The 20,312-nt window shown below is 77.9% G+C and overlaps 1 protein-coding gene across 1 annotated transcript; it reads right to left on the reverse strand.

The window, feature by feature from the left end:
* Nucleotides 1-18,666, reverse strand: PHF8 (PHD finger protein 8). The gene is given in 33 exon segments (XM_089770218.1): nt 1-423; nt 618-912; nt 915-992; nt 1,231-1,294; nt 1,296-1,354; nt 4,357-4,451; nt 4,935-5,035; nt 5,037-5,121; nt 5,124-5,197; nt 6,386-6,413; nt 6,416-6,515; nt 7,542-7,627; nt 7,707-7,864; nt 8,514-8,566; nt 8,568-8,606; nt 8,704-8,758; nt 8,760-8,868; nt 8,871-8,922; nt 9,689-9,778; nt 9,976-10,067; nt 10,450-10,509; nt 10,512-10,555; nt 10,660-10,747; nt 11,181-11,240; nt 13,760-13,877; nt 13,944-13,996; nt 13,999-14,061; nt 14,064-14,125; nt 15,380-15,521; nt 16,361-16,521; nt 16,852-16,972; nt 17,045-17,130; nt 18,437-18,666. Coding segments are annotated over 33 exon segments (2,958 nt in total). The 5' UTR covers nt 18,535-18,666; the 3' UTR covers nt 1-334.
* Between the last annotated feature and the right edge of the window lie 1,646 nt (nt 18,667-20,312).

Here is a 20,312-nt window from a genome sequence, read left to right on the forward strand (position 1 = left end):
CCAACCGAGAGATTTTTATTCTAACCTGGATATAAAAAGTCTGGCGCGAGCCCGGCCCAGCCCCTCCCCTCCCAAGGTGGGGTCCCCCAGGGGGCCCGGCCCTGCCCTGCCAGGACGCCAGGGGCGGGGCCTGCCGTGCATGGGGAGGAGGACCTGGGACCCCGAAGAACTGGGCCGTTCAGCCTAACCCCCCAAGATCCGCCCAGCACAGAAGGGGCAGGGTGGGGCAGCCAGGACCCCGCAGCCAATCAGAGACAGCGCTAGGCCAGTCCCAGTCCTGCAAGTCCATGGGGGGGCTGCCGTCCGCAGGCCGCCCCCCCCAGCGCTGTGGGGCTCAGAGAAGCAGCTTTCCGTTGCGATGGATCTTCAGGATGCGGCCGAGGCGCTGCTTGGCTGTGGCCAGCCCCTTCTTGGGACGCTTTCCTGGGGGTACAGCGGGGAGTTAGGGGCTGCGCCCCCAGAGCGGCAGCCTCCCGCCCCCATACTGGCAGCCCCCCCCACCTCCCAGACAGGCACGGCTCCCAGGCCCTTCCCCAATTCCCTAATGCGCCAGCCCTCCCCCGGTTGCGAGCTGGGCGGAGAACCCGGGGCTCCCCAGCCCCGCCCTGCCCCCTTACCCTGAGCGGGCGGGGTGCCGGGGGCGCCGGCGGAGGGGCGGCGCTGCGAGAGGAAGACGCCGGGCGCCATGGGCGTGGTGCCGCGGCTCGGCTGGGCCATGCCAAAGACGCTGGGCCGGGCCGTGTACTCGTGGTCGGCCAGGCTGCCGGCGAAGGGCTCTGCCTTGGGCTCGGGCGTAGGGGGCACGGGGACAGCCTCGGGGGCGCTGTCCAGTACGGCAGGCAGCTCAGGCTCGGGCTCGGGCTCGGGCTCGGGCTCCGGCTCCGGGTCGGGCTCCGGCTCCGGCTCCGGCTCCGGGTCGGGCTCTCCAGCTCCTTCGGGGAAGGGACCCTCCTCTTGGCCTGGCTCCGCCGTCGCTGCAGCCGCTGCTGTTCCTGGGGACAAAGCATCAGGGTGGGGGGCGGCAGAGCACCCTGCCGGCCCCCTCCCCCGCCGCTGTGCTGCCCCCTGGCAACGCCCCTCTGGCCCCCTCCCCCCGCCGCAGTGCTGCCCCCGCTACGCCCTCCCCACGTCACAGTGCTGCTCGCCTGCCCCCCCATGGCACAGCACCTCTCAGCACCCTCTGCTGCCCCCCCCCCAGTGCCCCCACCTCCCCCAAGCCCCAGGCCCTACCTGCTGAGCGAGCTTGGCTGCGGCGGCCGCCAGCCCGGTCTCTACAGATGCTGCTCGGGTCCCTCCGCACTGGCCGGTTCTGGCGGGGCAACGTCGGGGTCACCCGGGCTGTGGGGGAGCAGAGCTTGTGGGCTGGCGTCGGTACCCGCGGGTAGTGAGGCAGGATCCATCCCCCTGAGCCGGGGAGAACCCAGGAGTCCTGGCCCCTAGCCCCTCCCCACACCCTGGGGCTATACCACTGAGCCCCACTGCCCCCCCCCGAGCCGGGGAGAACCCAGGAGTCCTGGCCCCTAGCCCCTCCCCACACCCCGGGGCTATACCACTGAGCCCCACTGCCCCCCCGAGCCGGGGAGAACCCAGGAGTCCTGGCCCCTAGCCCCTCCCCACACCCCGGGGCTATACCACTGAGCCCCACTGCCCCCCGAGCCGGGGAGAACCCAGGAGTCCTGGCCCCAGCCCCTCCCCACACCCCGGGGCTATACCACTGAGCCCCACTGCCCCCCCCCCCCGAGCCGGGGAGAACCCAGGAGTCCTGGCCCCTAGCCCCTCCCCACACCCCGGGGCTATACCACTGAGCCCCACTGCCTCCCCCGGCCGGGGAGAACCCAGGAGTCCTGGCCCCTAGCCCCTCCCCACACCCCGGGCCTACCACTGGCCCCCTGCCCCCCCCGAGCCGGGGTGAACCCAGGAGTCCTGGCCCCTAGCCCCTCCCCACACCCCGGGGCTATACCACCACTGAGCCCCCCCCCCCGAGCCAGGGGAGAACCCAGGAGACCTGACCCCTAGCCCCTCCCCACACCCCCGGGGCTATAACCACTGGGCCCCCCCCGAGCCAGGGAGAACCCAGGAGACCTGACCCCTAGCCCCTCCCCACACAGGGCCTACACAGGCCCCCCCCCCCGAGCCAGAGAGAACCCAGGAGTCCTGGCCCCCAGCCCCTCCCCACACCCCAGGGCTATACCACTGAGCCCCACTGCCCCCCAGAGCCGGGGAGAACCCAGGAGTCCTGGCCCCTAGCCCCTCCCCACACCCCGGGGCTATACCACTGAGCCCCACTGCCTCCCCCGGCCGGGGAGAACCCAGGAGTCCTGGCCCCTAGCCCCTCCCCACACCCCGGGGCTACCACTGAGCCCCACTGCCCCCCCGAGCCGGGGTGAACCCAGGAGTCCTGGCCCCTAGCCCCTCCCACACCCCGGGGCTATACCAGCCCCCCCCGAGCCAGGGAGAACCCAGGAGACCTGACCCCCCCCTCCCCACACCCCGGGGCTATAACCACTGGGCCCCCCCCCGAGCCAGGGAGAACCCAGGAGACCTGGCCCCAGCCCCTCCCCACCCCAGGGCTATACCACTGAGCCCCCGAGCCAGAGGGAACCCAGGAGTCCTGGCCCCCTGGCCCCTCCCCACACCCCGGGGCTATACCACTGAGCCCCCCCCCCCCCGAGCCAGGGAGAACCCAGGAGACCCCTAGCCCCTCCCCACACCCCGGGGCTATAACCACCAGCCCCCCCCGATCCAGGGAGAACCCAGGAGTCCTGGCCCCAGCCCCTCCCCACACCCCGGGGCTATACCACTGAGCCCCCCCCCCCCCCCGAGCCAGGGAGAACCCAGGAGCCCTGACCCCTAGCCCCTCCGCACACCCCGGGGCTATACCACTGAGCCCCCCCCCCCCGAGCCGGGGAGAACCCAGGAGTCCTGGCCCCTAGCCCCTCCCCACACCCCGGGGCTATAACCACTCGCCCCCCCCCCGATCCAGGGAGAACCCAGGAGACCTGACCCCTAGCCCCTCCCCACACCCCGGGGCTATAACCACTGGGCCCCCCAGCCAGAGAGAACCCAGGAGTCCTGGCCCCTAGCCCCTCCCCACACCCCGGGGCTATACCACTGAGCCCCACTGCCCCCCCCCCCCGAGCCGGGAGAACCCAGGAGTCCTGGCCCCTAGCCCCTCCCCACACCCCGGGGCTATACCACTGAGCCCCACTGCCCCCCCCCGAGCCGGGAGAACCCAGGAGTCCTGGCCCCTAGCCCCTCCCCACACCCCGGCCCTGAGCCCCCTCCGAGCCAGGGAGGACCCAGGAGTCCTGGCCCCCAGCCCCTCCCCACACCCCGGGGCTATACCACTGAGCCCCACTGCCCCCCCCCCCCCCCCGAGCCGGGGAGAACCCAGGAGTCCTGGCCCCTAGCCCCTCCCCACACCCCGGGGCTATACCACTGAGCCCCCCCCCCCGAGCCAGGGAGAACCCAGGAGTCCTGGGCCCTGGCCCCTCCCCACACCCCGGGGCTATACCACTGCCCCCCGAGCCAGGGAGAACCCAGGAGTCCTGGCCCCTAGCCCCCCCCACCCCCGGGGCTCACACCACTGAGCCCCCCCGAGCCAGGGAGAACCCAGGGGTCCTGGCCCCTCCCCTCCCCACCCCCGGGGGCTGTCACTGGGCCCCCCCCCCCCGAGCCGGGGAGAACCCAGGAGTCCTGGCCCCTAGCCCCTCCCCACCCCCGGGCCTCCCACTGAGCCCCACTGCCCCCCGGCCGGGGAGAACCCAGGAGTCCTGGCCCCTAGCCCCTCCCCACACCCCGGGGCTATACCACTGAGCCCCCCCCCCCGAGCCAGGGAGAACCCAGGAGTCCTGGCCCCAGCCCCTCCCCACCCGGTTTATAACCACTGGCGCCCCCGATCCAGGGAGAACCCAGGAGACCTGACCCCTAGCCCCTCCCCACACCCCGGGGCTATAACCACTGGGCCCCCCCCCCCCGAGCCAGAGAGAACCCAGGAGTCCTGGCCCCTAGCCCCTCCCCCACCCCGGGGCTATACCACTGAGCCCCACTGCCCCCCCCGAGCCGGGGAGAACCCAGGAGTCCTGGCCCCCAGCCCCTCCCCACACCCCGGGGCTATACCACTGAGCCCCCGAGCCAGGGAGAACCCAGGAGTCCTGGCCCCTAGCCCCTCCCCACACCCCGGGGCTATACCACTGAGCCCCACTGCCCCCCCCGAGCCAGGGAGAACCCAGGAGAACTGACCCCTAGCCCCTCCCCACACCCCGGGGCTATGCTCCACTGGGCCCCGATCCAGGGAGAACCCAGGAGTCCTGGCCCCCTGCTCCCCTCCCAAAGTGGACCCCAGGCTCTCGTTACCTTTCGGGCTCCAGGGGCGTCGTCGGTGCATTTTTTCTTCTTTGGTAGCGATTTCAAGGCCGGGTCGTCCTCATCCGACTCCAGAGAGGGGTAAACTGGGGGCGGGGGCCCAGGCGGCGGGGGCCCGTGCCCCTGAGCCAGCCCCCAGAGTGGACAGGTCCCCCATTCCCTGCCCCCCAGCCAGCCTGTCCCTGCCCAGGGCGGGTGGAGCTGGCACCCCCGGGCCCCATTCCCTGCCCCCCAGCCAGCCTGTCCCTGCCCCGGGCGGGGTGGAGCTGGCACCCCGGGCCCCATTCCCTGCCCCCAGCCAGCCTGTCCCTGCCCCGGGCGGGGTGGAGCTGGCACCCCCGGGCCCCATTCCCTGCCCCCCAGCCAGCCTGTCCCTGCCCCGGGCGGGGGGGCTGGCCCCCGGGCCCCATTCCCTGCCCCCCAGCCAGCCTGTCCCTGCCCCGGGCGGGGTGGAGCTGGCACCCCCGGGCCCCATTCCCTGCCCCCAGCCAGCCTGTCCCTGCCCCGGGCGGGGTGGAGCTGGCACCCCCAGGCCCCATTCCTGCCCCCCAGCCCCGCCCCAGACTCACTGAAGTCGGCGTCCTTGAAGGAGGCGCCCAGGCTCTCCTGCTCGTCCAGGCTGGCCGTCTCGCCCTCGCTGTCCGTGCTGTGGGCGGCCGCCCGCTCGGGGCCTCCTGCCCGGGCGCTGGGAGCCCGACCCCCCCGGCCAGCCCCGCTCCTGGCCCGGCCCCCACCAGCCCGGGCGGCCGGGCGGGGGCCGGCCGCTTGCAGGTTGGCCATGCACAGCATGCCCTGGATGGCCTCCTGCGTGCTGGGCGAGGCCGGCGCGTCGCTGGGGGGAGCGGGGGCGGGGCCCGGCCCTGCCCCGGCCGCCCCGCCCCCCTGGCCGCCCCGCCCGGCCCCGCCCCCCGTGACGCCCTGCCCGGCCCTGCCCCCGGCGCCCCGCCCCGGCGGCGCCCCGCCCGGCCCCGCCCCCCGGCGCCCGGCCCTGCCCCCGTGACGCCCCGCCCCCCGTGACGCCCCGCCCGGCCCCGCCCCCCCGTGACGCCCGGCCCTGCCCCTGTGACGCCCCGCCCCCCGTGACGCCCCGCCCGGCCCCGCCCCTGGCTGCCCCGCCCCCCCCCGGCGCCCCGCCCGGCCCTGCCCCCGTGACGCCCCGCCCCCCCGTGGCCGCCCCGCCCGGCCCCGCCCCCGTGACGCCCTGCCCCCCCGTGACGCCACTCCCCCGTGACAGCGCCGCCCGGCCCTGCCCCCCGTGACGGCCCCGCCCCCGTGACAGCACCGCCCGGCCCTGCCCCCGTGACGCCCCGCCCAGCCCTGCCCCCGGCGCCCCGCCCCCCCGGGCGCCCCGCCCGGCCCCGCCCCCCGGCGCCCGGCCCTGCCCCTGCTGGCGCCCCGCCCCCCGGCGCCCCCGCCCGGCCCCGCCCCCCCCGGCGCCCGCCCCCCCCGGCGCCCCGCCCGGCCCTGCCCCCGTGACGCCCCGCCCCCCGTGACGCCCCGCCCGGCCCCGCCCCCGTGACGCCCTGCCCCCCGTGACGCCCCCCCCCGTGACAGCGCCGCCCGGCCCTGCCCCCGTGACGGCCCGCCCCCCGTGACAGCACCGCCCGGCCCTGCCCCCGTGGCCGCCCCGCCCCCCTGCCCCCCGTGACGCCCTGCCCCCGTGACGCCCCGCCCCCGTGACAGCACCACCCGGCCCCGCCCCCGGCGCCCCACCCCCCGCGCCCGCCCGGCCCGCCCCCGTGACGCCCCCCCCCGTGACAGCGCCGCCCGGCCCCCCCCCCGTGACGCCCCTCCCCCAGTGACAGCGCGCCCGGCCCCGCACCCCGTGACGCCCCTCCCCCGTGACAGCGCCGCCCGGCCCCGCCCCCCGTGACACCCCTCCCCCCGTGACAGCACCGCCCGGCCCCTGCCCCCTCAGCCCCTCCCTGTGACATCCGGCCCCTATTTTGTCCCCCACCCCCACCTAACACCAGCGCCCCAACACCTGCCCCTCCCATGCGGGGCCCCCAGCAGGTCTCACCTGAGCTCGTCGTAGTGGGGCCCCCCACCTGGCGACTGGCCTTGAGCAGGTCAAGGATCCCGGCCGCGCTGCCCCCCGGCTCCAGCCCCTCGTCCCCCGAGCCGCCCTCGTCCTCAGTCGTGTAATCCTCCTGGGGGCAGAGAGCTATGGGGGCACCCCAGCCACCATGTGGCCCGCCCCCGGCCCCTTTCCCTCCCCATGCCCCCCCCCCAGCCCCTTTTCCCTCCCCACGGCCCCGGCCCCTTTTCCCTCCCTACAGCGCCCAGCCCCCCCCGCCCCGCCCCGCCCCCCCCCCCAGCCCCGCCCTCCCCACGGCCCCAGCCCCCCCAGCCCCTTTTCCCTCCCCACGGCCCTGCCCCCGGCCCCTTTTCCCTCCCCATGGCCCCGCCCCCCGGCCCCTTTTCCCTCCCCACGGCGCCCAGCCCCCAGCCCCCCCTCCCCACAGTCCGGCCCCTTTTCCCTCCCCACGGCCCCGGCCCCTTTTCCCTCCCTACGGCGCCCAGCCCCCCCCGGCCCCGGCCCCGCTCCCCAGCCCCTTTTCCCTCCCCACGGCGCCCAGCCCCCGGCCCCTTTTCCCTCCCCACGGCACCCAGCCCCCGGCCCCTTTTCCCTCCCACAGGCGCCCAGCCCCCCGGCCCCTTTTCCCTCCCCACGGCGCCCAGCCCCCCGCCCCTTTCCCTCCCCACGGCGCCCAGCCCCCCAGCCCCTTTTCCCTCCCCATGGCCCCGCCCCCCGGCCCCTCCCTCCGGCGCCCAGCCCCCAGCCCCCGCCACCCTCCCCGGGCGCCCGGCTCCCCCCAGCCCCTTTCCCTCCCCACGGCGCCCAGCCCCCGGCCCCTTTTCCCTCCCCACGGCGCCCAGCCCCCGGCCCCTTCCCTCCCCACGGCGCCCAGCCCCAGCCCCTTTCCCTCCCCACGGCGCCCAGCCCCCCCCCCCCCGCCCCACCCCCCGGCCCCTTTTCCCTCCCCACGGCGCCCAGCCCCCCAGCCCCTTTTCCCTCCCCACGGCGCCCAGCCCCCCGCCCCGGCCCCCTCCCCACGGCGCCCAGCCCCCGGCCCTTTTCCCTCCCCACAGTGCCCAGCCCCCCGGCCCCGCCCCCCGGCCCCTTTTCCCTCCCCACGGCACCCAGCCCCCCACGGCCCCCTCACTCTCCTTACCTCAATGTCAAACTCCACCTCCCCAGGCTCCCGCACACGGTTGGGGTCAGAGCAGGGTTTGGCCCTTGGCAGCTTCCTGGGGAATTCTGGGAAAGAAAAGCAGAGACCTCACCCAGCGCCGGGGGGGCCGGCGCGGGGCCGGCTGGGGGGGCGGGGGGCACTTACTGGCCAGTCCCTGTGGGGCGCTGGGCCCCGCCGGTCCCTGCGGGGGGGGCGTCTCGTCGATCTGCAAATCCTCCTCCGAGTCCGGCTCCGGGCCCGGGGAGCTGCCGGGCGACTGGGAGTGGGGGGGGGGCCGGCGGCGCCCAGAGCCCCGTCGCGGCCTGCCGGGCGAGGGGTCGCTTCAGCCCCGCTGGCCCCCCCCGGACCCCAGCCCCCCCGAGCCCCGCCCCGCCGGCCCCCCGACCCCAGCCCCCCGGCCCCGCCCCGCCGGCCCCCCCGGACCCCAGCCCCCCGAGCCCCTGCCCCGCCGGCCCCCCCGGCCCTCCGCCCCCCAGCCCCTGCCCCGCTGGCCCCCCCGCCCTCCCGCCCCCCCGAGCCCCTGCCCCGCTGGCAGCCCCTCGGGCCCCAGCCCCCACGGCCCTGCCCCCCTGCCATCTCCCCTCAGGCCCCAGCCCCCCACAGTCCCAGCCCCAGCCAGCGCCTGGGCCAGCCCGCCTCTGACTCCCTGCCCCCCCCCGGCCATCTCCCCACAGGCCCCCGCCCCGGCCAGGCCCCACTCAGGCCCTCGCCCCCCGCCAGCCAGCCCCCTCGGGCCCCCGCCCCCGGCCATCTCCCCTCAGGCCCCAGCCCCCCCACAGGCCTCCGCCCCCCCAGCCATCTCCCCACAGGCCCCCGCCCCGCCAGCCAGCCCCCTTTGGGCATCCACCCCGCTGGCCAGCCCCCCTCAGGCCCCCGCCCCACCATGGCTCCCGGCCCTCGTCAGGCTGCCAGGGAGATCCCGGCGCCCTGCCCTGCCCAGGCCCCTCTCACCGCACGGGCCGCCCGTCAGCCAGCACCAGGGCGAGCTCCCCCTCGGCCAGCTCCCGAATCCCCGTCCGTCTCCTCCAGGCTGGAGCTCGGGACCTCCCCTGCCAGAGACGGGGGCTCAGCAACCCAGGGGTGGGGGCCAGAGACCGCCGCTTCCGGGGACCCGCTCAGGGAGCCCCCGACTGCCCCCCACCGCCAGCCCCTCACCTCCTCCGCGGGGCTCCGGGCCGTCCGCCGGCGGCTGCTCCAAGTCCCACCTTGGGGCCCCCCGCGGCCGGGCCCTCCTGCCCCTTCCGCCCACCCCTCCAGCCCGGCTCCTGGGGGCTCTGGTCTCCCCTGCGGGTGCCGAGCGGGGGGCGCGCTGCACCCCGAAGGGGCCGCCCGTCTTCCCGATGTTCTGCTGAAAGATGTCCTGGGAGGCGTTTAATCTGCCCCAAGTGCCCGGCCCCGCCTGCCCCCCCCGCCCGGCGCCCGGCCCCGCCCTCCCCCCCGCCCGGCGCCCGGCCCCCGCCTGCCCCCCCCCCCAGCACCCGGCCCCGCCTGCCCCCCCGCCCGGCGCCCGGCCCCGCCTCCCCCACCGCGCCCGGCCCCGCCTGCCCCCCGCCCGGCGCCCGGCCCCGCCTGCCCCCCCCGCCCGGCGCCCGGCCCCGCCTGCCCCCCCCAGCACACGGCCCCGCCTCCCCCACCCGGCACCCGGCCCCGCCTGCCCCCCCCGCCAGGCGCCTGGCTCCGCCTCCCCTCCCGCCCCGGTGCCCGGCCCCGCCTGCTCCCCCCACCAGCGCCCGGCCCCGCCTGCCCCCCCCACCAGCGCCCGGCCCCGCCTGCCTCCCCCACCAGCCCCGGCCCCCGCCTCCCCCCCGCCCGGCCCCGCCTGCCCCCTCCTGCGCCCGGCCCTGCCCCCCCCACAGTGCCTGGCCCCGCCTACCCCCAAACGCGCACGGCCCCGCCTCCCCCCGCACGGTCCCACCTGCCCCCTCCACGAGCGCCCGGCCCCACCTGTCACCGCCACCAGCGCCCGGCCCCGCCTCCCCCCCACCAGCGCCCAGCCCCGCCTGCCCCCCTCACCATCGCTCGGCCCCACTTAGCCCCCACCCCATCTGCCACGGGAGAGTGGTCCCTGCCCAGCCCCCTCAGAGCTCTCTGCCCCACGGCGCCCCCTGCGACAGGGCTGCTCTCACCTCAACCAGGCGGATCTCCTTGGCCAGCTCCTTGATGAGCTGCGCCGGTCGCACGTTGCTGGGAATTTCGTCTTCGTGCTCCGCCAGCACCTGGGCAGGGGGGAGTTACCAGGGGCTCTGGCCCGTCCCTCCGCCCCCGGTGTCCCTGCAGCCGGGAAAGCCTGGCCCCGGGCCCACGGGCAACCAACGCGCGCAGGGCTGGGGCTCCTCGGCAGCTGAGGCTGCTCTGCCCCCGGCTGGGCCTCCGCCCTCCGGGGCCCCTCGCGCCCGCCCCCAGAGCCCCTCACCTCCTTGCGGGTCCAGGCGCGGAACGCCGTGTTCAGAGCCTTCGCGCCGTGCACCAGGTAGGCGGGTGGGTGCCGCCGGTTCTCCCGCAGGCCTGGCGGGCAAGACCCTCTGTGGGCTCAGGGCTCCGCCCGGGGCCCCTCCTCCTCCCCCGGCCCCACCCACCTGCCCAGAGGCCCCGCCTCCCCGGCCCCCACCCACAGGCCCCTCCTCCCCGGCCCAACCCCCACAGGGCCCCTCCTCCCCGCCCCCACCCACCCACAAGCCCTTCCTCCCCAGCCCCACCCACCCAGAGGCCCCTCCTCCCCCAGCCCCCCCCCACAGGCCCCTCCTCCCCAGCCCCACCCACCCACAGGCCCCTCCTCCCCCGGCCCCACCCCCACAGGCCCCTCCTGTCCAGCCCCACCCACCCACAGGCCCCTCCTCCCCTGGCCCCACCCCCACAGGCCCCTCCTCCCCGGCCCGGCCCCCCTCACCTCGGAAGATGCCCAGCAGGTGCCGGCCGACGTACCAGCAGATGGTTTCGAAGTTGGGAAGCGGAAGAGGTCGGCCGTGCTCAGGCGCTTCTCCAGCTCGTAGGCCCTGCAGGGAGAGCGGGCAGCTGGGCAGGGCGGCGGCGGCGGCGGCAGGACAGGCCGCCTCCCCAGGCTCCGCCCCCACCCGGCCCGGCCCGGCCCAGCACTCACGTCAGCTGCATCTCGATGCTGAGGCTGTGCAGGAAGTTGCCTCCGAAGGCCAGGCAGTCGACGGGCGTCAGCACCGCGTGGATCCAGCCTGGGGGCAAAGTGGGGTCAGGCGCCGCCCCTCCCCCACAGCACCCGGTGTGGGGCAAGGGGGAGGAAGAGGGAACCTGGGAAATGGGGGGGGGAAGAGACCCAGGGGGAGGAGGTAGAGGGAACCTGGGGAATAGAGGCTGGGGAAGGAGACAGGGGCGGGGAGGGAGGAAGAGCGGGGCGCGGGGGGGAGGAGGGGCGGGGTGGGGGGGAGGAGGGGGGCGGGGCGCGGGGGGAGGGGGTACCCGTGGGGATGAAGAGCATCCGCCCGGGCGCGGGGGAGGAGGAGGGGGGCGGGGCGCAGGGCGCAGGGGGAGGGGGATGGGGGGGGGGGGCAGGCAGGGGAAGGGGGTACCCGTGGGGATGAAGAGCGTCTGGCCGGGCGGGGGGCGGGGGAGGGGGGAGGAGCGGGGCGGGGGCAGGGGAGGGGGTACCCGTGGGGATGAAGAGCGTCTGGCCGGGGCGCAGGGGGTACCCGTGGGGATGAAGAGCGTCTGGCCGGGGAGCAGGGGGAGGGGTGCAGGGGGAGGGGAGGGGGGAGGAGAGGGGGCGGAGGGGGAGGGGGGTACCCGTGGGGATGAAGAGCGTCTGGCCGGGCGCAGGGAGCGGGGGGAAAGGGGGAGGAGGCGGGGGCGCGGGAGGGGGGGGAGGAGGGGGGGGGCGGGGCGCAGGAGGAGGAGGAGGGGGAGCAGCGCAGGGGGTACCCGTGGGGATGAAGCGTCCTGGCCGGGCGCAGGCGGGCGGGGGGGGGGAGGGGGGGGGCGGGGGGGTGGGGGGAGGGAGGAGGGGGGGCGGGGCGCGGGGGGGTACCTGGGGATGGGGGCGTCGGCCGGGCGCAGGGGGGGGGGGGGAGGGGGGGCGGGGCGCAGGGGGAGGGGGAGAGGGAGGGGGGGGCGGGGCGGGGGGAGGAGGGGGGGGGGGGCGGGGCGGGGGGGTACCCGCGGGGATGAAGAGCGTCTGGCCGGGGCGCGGGAGGGGGGGAGGAGGGGGGCGGGGCCAGGCGCGGGGGCGGGGGAGGGGAGGGGGAGGAGGGGGGCAGGGGCAGCGGGAGGGGGGCGGGGCGCGGGGCCGCCCGTGGGGATGAGCGTCTGGCCGAGGCGCAGAGGGAGGGGAAGGGGAGGGAGGGGGGCGGGGCGCAGGCAGGGGGCGGGGGAGGGGGGAGGGAGGGGGGCGGGAGGGAGGGGGGAGGGGGGGGGGGCGCGGGGCGGGGGCGCAGGGGGGTACCCGTGGGGATGAAGAGCGTCTGGCCGGGCAGGGGGCGGGGGGCAGGGGAGGGGGGGGGGCGGGGCGGGAGGGTCCCGTGGGGATGCGGGCGTCTGGCCAGGGCGCAGGGGGTGGGGAGGGGGTACCAATGGGGATGAAGAGCGTCTGGCCGGGGCGCAGGGGGCGGGGAGCAGGGGGAGGAGGGGGGCGGGGCGCAGGGGAGGGGGGAGGAGGGGGGGGGGGAGGGGGGGTACCTGTGAGGATGAGCAGCCTTGGCCGGGGGCGGCGGGGGAGGGGGGGCAGCCGGGTACCCGTGGGGATGAAGAGCGTCTGGCTGGGGCACAGGGGGTGGGGGAGGGGGGCAGGGGCGGGGGGGGGGTACCCGTGGGGATGAAGAGCGTCTGGCCGGGCAGGGGGCGGGGGGAGGGGGGCGGGGGGGGGGGGATGGGGGGCGGGGGGGGGGGGTCGTGGGGATGAAGGCGTCACTTGGGGCCAGGGGGAGGGGAAGGGGGGGCGAGCGGGGGAGGGGAGGGCGGGGCGAAGGGGGAGGGGGGCGGCGGGGGGGTACCCGTGGGGATGAAGAGCGTCTGGCCGGGGGCAAGCGGGGAGAGGGAGGGGGAGGGGCGGGCTGTGGGGGAGGGAGGGGGGCGGGGCGGGGGGTGCCCGTGGGGATGAAGAGCGTCTGGCCGGGGGCGCAGGGGAGGGGGGCTGGGGCGGCGGGGGGAGGGGAGGGGGAGGGCGGGGCAGGGGGAGGGGGAGGGGGGCGGGGCGGGGGTACCCGTGGGGATGAAGAGCGTCTGGCCGGGGCGCAGCGGGGGGAGGGGGGAGGGGAGGGGCGGGGCGCAGGGGAGGGAGGGGGGGTACCCGTGGGGATGAAGAGCGTCTGGCCGGGGCAGCAGGGGGGGGGGGGCGGGGCCAGCGGGGGGAGGGGAGGGGGGGCGGGGCGGGGGTACCCGTGGGGATGAAGAGCGTCTGCTGGGGCCAGGGGGCGGGGGAGGGGAGGAAGGCGGGGGGGGAGGGGTATGGGGATGAAGAGCGTCTGGCCGGGGCGCAGGGGGGGGGGGCCTGGCCTGTGGGGATGAAGAGCGTCTGGCCGGGGCTGGGGAAGGGGAGGGGAGAGGGGGGCGGGGCGGGAGGGGGAGGGGGCAGGCAGAGGCCCCTGTGGGATGGCGTCTGGCCGGGGCTGGGGAAGGGGAGGGGGGGGAGGGGGGGCGGGGCCAGAGGGAGGGGGGGCGGGGGCGCGGAGGGGGAGGGGGCGGGGCAGCTAGTGGGGATGAAGAGCGTCTGGCCGGGGCTCAGGGGGCTGGGGAGGGGTACCCGTGGGGATGAAGAGCGTCTGGCCGGGGCCTGGGGGCGGGGAGAACCTGAGGGATGAAGAGCGTCTGGCCGGGGCGTAGGGGCGGGGGAGGGGGAGGGGGCGGGGCAGGGGGTGTGGGGATGGGGAGGGTCTGCCAGAGGCGCAGGGGCGGGGGGGGGGGAGGGGGGGCGGGGCAGGGGGTACCCGTGGGGATGAAGAGCGTCTGGCCGGGGCGCGGGGGAAGGAGGGGGGAGGAGGGGGCGGGGGGCGTGGGGGCGGGGGGAGGGTGGGCGGGGCAGGGGGCCACCGTGGGATGAAAATCTGGCGGGGCGCAGGGGGAGGGGGAGGGGAGGAGGGGGGGGCGGGGGGGGGGAGGGGGGAGGGGGGGGGGGGAGGGGGGTACCCGTGGGGATGAAGAGCGTCTGGCCGGGGCGTAGGGGGCGGGGGAGGGGGAGGGGGGCGGGGGAGGGGGTACCGTGGGGATGAAGAGCGTCTGGCCGGGCGCGGGGGCACGGTGCTCGCTCCGCCTCCCCCCGAAGAAGGTCTCGCTCTGGTTGGACGGGCTGCTCCAGGCCTCGAATCGCGCCAGGTTGGCCGGGCTGGGCCGCACCAGGTAGAAGATCTTCTCGCCCTGGGGGGACAGGGGAGTGAGGGCAGTGAGGGGCCCCCCCCCCCCCGGCCCCCCGGCCGCCCGTACCCACAGCACGTGGTACCAGACGGAGGTGCCCCCGAAGTCGATGTGGAAGTCGTGTAGCTGTCCTGCATGCCCATCAGGCAATACTTCTGCACGCTCGGCCGCTCGAACACCGACTCCCCGGCCACAGGTTCTCCACCCACGACAGCTGCCGCACGATCGGGGTCTCCACCAGGTTCGACAGCCTGGGGGGCAGAGCCGTCAGCCCGCGGGCCCCACCGCCCGGGGGGGGGCAAGAGCCGTCAGCCCGCGGGACCCAGCGCCCGGGGGGTCGAGCCGCCCGTCAGCCCGCGGGCCCCAGCGCCCAGGGGGGGGGCAGAGCCATCAGCCCGCGGGACCCAGCGCCCGGAGGGGGCAGAGCCGTCAGCCCGCGGGACCCAGCGCCCCTGGGGGGGGCAGAGCCGTCAGCCCGCGGGACCCAGCGCCCCTGGGGGGGGGGCAGAGCCGTCAGCCCGCGGGACCCAGCGCCCGGGGGGCAGAGGCCGTCAGCCCGCGGGCCCCAGCGCCCGGGGGGCAGAGCCGTCAGCCCGCGGGCCCCAGCGCCCGGGGGGGGCAGAGCCGTCAGCCCACGGGCCCCAGCGCCCGGGGGGGCAGAGCCGTCAGCCCGCGGGCCCCAGCGCCCGGGGGGCAGAGCGTCAGCCCCTGGGCCCCAGCGCCCGGGGGGCGGGGCCGCCAGCCCGCGGGCCCCAGCGCCCGGGGGGCAGAGCCGTCAGCCCGCGGGACCCAGCGCCCGGGGGGAGGGCACAAGTGTCAGTCCCTGGGCCCCAGCGCCCGGGGGGCTGAACCGTGCGCCCCGGGCCCCCAGCGCCCCGGGGGGGCAGAGCCATAAGCCCTATGGGCCCCAGCGCCCGGGGGGCAGGCCGTTAGCCCGCGGGACCCAGCACCCCTGGGGGGCAGAGCCGTCAGCCCACGGGCCCCAGCGCCCCTCGGGGGGCAGAGCCATAAGCCCTATGGGCCCCAGCGCCCGGGGGGGGCAGAGCCGTTAGCCCGCGGGACCCAGCACCCCTGGGGGGGCAGAGCCGTCAGCCCACGGGCCCCAGCGCCCCTGGGGGGGCAGAGCCATAAGCCCTATGGGCCCCAGCGCCCGGGGGGGGCAGGGCCCCAGCGCCCGGGGGGGGCAGAGCCGGTAGCCCGCGGGCCCCAGCGCCCGGGGGGGGCAGAGCCATCAGCCCACGGGCCCCAGCGCCCGGGGGGGGCAGAGCCATAAGCCCTATGGGCCCCAGCGCCCCTGGGGGGGGGCAGAGCCGTCAGCCCGCGGGACCCAGCGCCCGGGGGGGGGCAGAGCCGTCAGCCCGCGGGACCCAGCGCCCGGGGGGGGGCAGAGCCGTCAGCCCGCGGGACCCAGCGCACGGGGGGGGGCAGAACCCACAGGGTGGAGGTGAAGGCAGAGGAGCGGTCCTGGGGGGAATCCCCTCTCCCTTAGCCCCCCCCCGGCTGACCGGCTCTCGGAGAACTCCAGGCTGATGACGTTGAGCACCCGGTCCCGCCGGGCGGCGCAGAAGCAGGACAGGAAGTCGCCCAGGCGCATGCGGCAGTCGGCCTGGCGGCCCACGTCGATCACGTCGATCTCCTTGTCGGGGCCTGGGGGGCGCAGCGTGAGAGGCACCAGCCCGCTGCCCCCCGCAGCTCCAGGGCCCCCGCAGCCCCAGGGTCCCCCACTGCCCCCCACTGCCCCAGGGCCCCCCACTGCCTCCCACTGCCCCAGGGTCCCCCACTGCCCCCCACTGCCCCAGGGCCCCCCGCAGCCCCAGGGCCCCCCGCTGCCTCCCACTGCCCCAGGGTCCCCCACTGCCCCCCACTGCCCCAGGGCCCCCCGCAGCTCCAGGGCCCCCCGCTGCCTCCCACTGCCCCAGGGTCCCCCACTGCCCCCCCCCCACCCCCCAGGGCCCCCACCCCCAGGCCCCCCACTGCCCCCCACTGCCCCAGGGCCCCCCGCAGCTCCAGGGCCCCCCGCTGCCTCCCACTGCCCCAGGGTCCCCCACTGCCCCCCACTGCCCCAGGGCCCCCCGCAGCCCCAGGGCCCCCCGCCCCCTCCCCACTGCCCCAGGGTCCCCCACTGCCCCAGGGCCCCCCACTGCCCCCCACTGCCCCAGGGCCCCCCGCAGCCCCAGGGCCCCCCGCCCCCTGCCCCACTGCCCCAGGGCCCCCCGCAGCTCCAGGGCCCCCGCAGCCCCAGGGCCCCCGCTGCCCCCCGCAGCTCCAGGGCCCCCGCAGCCCCAGGGCCCCCCACCCCCCCCCACTGCCCCCCGCAGCCCTAGGGCCCCCCGCAGCCCCAGGGCCCCCCGCAGCCCCCCGCAGCTCCAGGGCCCCCGCAGCCCCAGGGCCCCCCACTGCCCCCCGCAGCCCTAGGGCCCCCCACTGCCCCCCGCAGCCCCAGGGCCCCCCGCAGCCCCAGGGCCCCTCCCCGCCGGCGGCCTTACCCACGTAGTGCTCAATGTCCCGCACGGTGAAGGACGGGGGGGGCAGCGTCATGCCCAGCCCCTCCTTCTTCAGCACCAGGATGGGGACGCTGAAGCTGTTCTCCTCCAGGTACTCGACTGTGAGCTGGGCCCCGCTGGGCTTCAGGATCACCTCGTCCGCACTGCGGGGGGGAGGCGCAGGCCAACGGTGCAGCCACCTCTGGGGCGAGGCGGCTGGGTAACCGCCACATGGAACGCTGCCCCCTCTGGGGCGAGGCGGCTGGGTAACCGCCACATGGAACGCTGCCCCCTCTGGGGCGAGGCGGCAGGGAAACGCTCGGCCGGAGCAAGGGACTCGGGGATGGAGCCGCAGGACGCTCGGCGCCCGGGTCAGACGCTGACGTGGCGAGGGAGGCGCGTGGGAACCCCGGCGCCCCCGGCCCCTCCCCCCGCGCGCCCCCCGGCCCCTCCCCCCGCGCGCCCCCCGGCCCCTCCCCCCCAGCGCCCCTCACCTGGGGAACGAGCGGGCTCGAAGCTCCTTTATGAACTGGGCGCTGCCCGTCCGCACGGCGCCGCCCGGCTCCCTGCTCAGCCCCGCGTCCTGCTGCCTCTGGGGCCCCCGGCGGCGTTTCACTGCGGGAGACACGGGACCCGTGAGGGCGGCTCCGGCGGGGACGGGGGCCCGGGCAGGGTCCAGGTACTCACTGACGGAGGGGCCGTGCGCCAGCTGGCAGTTGGGGCAGTGGTACAGGTCGATGTCGGCCGCCGCGTCCTCCTCCACCCCCACGCAGCTGGGGAGAGAGCCGCTTAGCCACGGGCCAGGGGTCAGACCCCCGGAGCCCCCGCCCCCGAGGGGCCAGGCCCCGGCCCCATCCCCCCCCCGCGGGAACCACCGACCCCCGACAGGCCAGGCCCCGGCCCCATCCCCCCCCGCGGGAACCACCAGCCCCCGACGGGCCAGGCCCCGGCCCCATCCCCCCCGCGGGAACCACCGACCCCCGACGGGCCAGGCCCCGGCCCCATCCCCCCCGCGGGAACCACCGACCCCCGACGGGCCAGGCCCCGGCCCCATCCCCCCCCCGCGGGAACCACCGACCCCCGACAGGCCAGGCCCCGGCCCCATCCCCCCCCGCGGGAACCACCAGCCCCCGACGGGCCAGGCCCCGGCCCCATCCCCCCGCGGGAACCACCAGCCCCCGACGGGCCAGGCCCCGGCCCCATCCCCCCCCGCGGGAACCACCGACCCCCGACGGGCCAGGCCCCGGCCCCATCCCCCCCGCGGGAACCACCGACCCCCGACGGGCCAGGCCCCGGCCCCATCCCCCCCCACGGGACCCTCCCCGGCCCCCCCCCCGCGGCCGGCCCCCCCGGCCCCGGCCCCACCCCCCCCGCGCCCCAGCCCCCCCCCCCCGGCCCCATCCCCCCCGCGGGAACCACCGACCCCCGACGGGCCAGGCCCCGGCCCCATCCCCCGCGGGAACCACCGACCCCCGACGGGCCGGACCCCGGCCCCATCCCCCCCCCGTCCCCCCACCCGACCCCCGACGGGCCGGACCCCGGCCCCATCCCCCCCGCGGGAACCACCGACCCCCGACGGGCCGGACCCTGGCCCCATCCCCCCCGCGGGAACCACCGACCCCCGACGGGCCAGGCCCCGGCCCCATCCCCCCCACCCGTGGGAACCACCGACCCCTGACGGGCCGGACCCCGGCCCCATCCCCCCCCCCCGGACCCCGGCCCCCCGTGGGAACCACCCACCCCCGACGGGCCGGACCCCGGCCCCATCCCCCCCCGTGGGAACCACCCGCCCCCGACGGGCCAGGCCCCGGCCCCATCCCCCCGCGGGAACCACCCCTGCCCCCGACGGGCCAGGCCCCGGCCCCATCCCCCCCGCGGGAACCACGCCCCGACGGGCCGGACCCCGGCCCCATCCCCCCCCCCGTGGGAACCACCCACCCCCGACGGGCCGGACCCCGGCCCCATCCCCCCCCGTGGGAACCACCCACCCCCGACGGGCCGGACCCCGGCCCCATCCCCCCCCGCGGGAACCACCCACCCCCGACGGGCCAGGCCCCGGCCCCATCCCCCCGCGCCCACCTGCCGTGGAACCAGTCCTGGCAGCCGTCGCACTCGATCATGAAGCGGGTCACGTCGTAGGGCAGGCGGCAGAGGCAATAGACGGGCACGGAGGCCATGGCGGCGCCCAGCGACCCCGGGGCCGGGCCCCCCGAGCGAGCCTGGGCCCGGGGGGTCTGCCCCTCCCCCCGCTCCGCGCCCCTCCCCCCGCGGGCCTCCCGCTCCGCGCCCCTCCCCCCGCGGGCCCCCCGCGCCGCCCCTCCCCCCGCGGCGCCCCTCCCCCCGCGGGCCTCCCGCTCCGCGCACCTCCCCCCGCGCCTCGCCCCTCCCCGCTCCGCGCCCCTCCCCCCGCGGGCCCCCGCGCTCCGGTCCCGCTCGGCCCAGGCCCCAGGATCCTGTTCCGGCTCCGGCCTCTCAATAAAGTTTATTCAAAACACGGGGCGGGGCCCGACGCCATCTTGGGAGTGGCAGCGAGCGCGGAGACGGGCGCGGCAGCCATCTTGGGAGTGGCGAGGAGGAGCCGCCATCTTGGGAGCGGCCGGCGTGCGCCCCGCCCCTGTCAGGGACGGAGCGCCGCGAGGTCAAGCCGCGGCTTTCGCCATCTTGGGAGCGTCGCGTTGCCCTTGGGCTCTGGGCGCCATCTTGGGAGTGGCAAGAGCCTGGCCCCACCCATCCCCCCACCACTAACCCCTAGACCCCACTGCCCTCCCACAGCTAAGGGGAGACCCCGGCCCCCAGCCCCCCCCAACACTAACCCCTAGACCCCACTGCCCTCCCACAGCTAAGGGGAGACCCCGGCCCCCAGCTACCCCCCAACACTAACCACTAGACCCCACTGCCCTACCACAGCTAAGGGGAGACCCCAGCCCCCAGCTACCCCCAACACTAACCCCTAGACCCCACTGCCCTACCACAGCTAAGGGGAGACCCCGGCCCCCAGCTACCCCCAACACTAACCCCTAGACCCCACTGCCCTCCCACAGCTAAGGGGAGACCCCGGCCCCCAGCTACCCCCAACACTAACCCCTAGACCCCACTGCCCTCCCACAGCTAAGGGGAGACCCTGGCCCCCAGCTACCCCCCAACACTAACCCCTAGACCCCACTGCCCTCCCACAGCTAAGGGGAGACCCCGGCCCCCAGCCACCCCCCAACACTAACCCCTAGACCCCACTGCCCTCCCGCAGCTAAGGGGAGACCCCAGCCCCCAGCTACCCCCAACACTAACCCCTAGACCCCACTGCCCTCTCACAGCTAAGGGGAGACCCCAGCCCCCAGCTACCCCCCAACACTAACCCCTAGACCCCACTGCCCTCCCACAGCTAAGGGGAGACCCCAGCCCCCAGCTACCCCCAACACTAACCCCTAGACCCCACTGCCCTCCCACAGCTAAGGGGAGACCCCAGCCCCCAGCCTCCCCCCAACACTAACCCCTAGACCCCACTGCCCTCCCACAGCTAAGGGGAGACCCCAGCCCCCAGCCTCCCCCCAACACTAACCCCTAGACCCCACTGCCCTCCCGCAGCTAAGGGGAGACCCCAGCCCCCAGCTACCCCCAACACTAACCCCTAGACCCCACTGCCCTCCCGCAGCTAAGGGGAGACCCCGGCCCCCAGCCTCCCCCCAACACTAACCCCTAGACCCCACTGCCCTCCCACAGCTAAGGGGAGACCCCGGCCCCCAGCTACCCCCCAACACTAACCACTAGACCCCACTGCCCTCCCACAGCTAAGGGGAGACCCCGGCCCCCAGCCCCCCCCAGCACCAGCCCCTGGGCCCCGGCCCCCACCCTCCGCCCCCAGCCCCCCCCCAGCACTAACCACTAGACCCCACTGCCCTCCCACAGCTAAGGGGAGACCCCGGCCCCCAGCCCCCCCAGCACTAACCACTAGACCCCA

The sequence above is a fragment of the Pelodiscus sinensis genome, chromosome 18, assembly GCF_052426305.1.
Source record: "Pelodiscus sinensis isolate ZL-2025 chromosome 18, ASM5242630v1, whole genome shotgun sequence".
Classification (NCBI taxonomy): Eukaryota; Metazoa; Chordata; order Testudines; family Trionychidae; genus Pelodiscus; species Pelodiscus sinensis.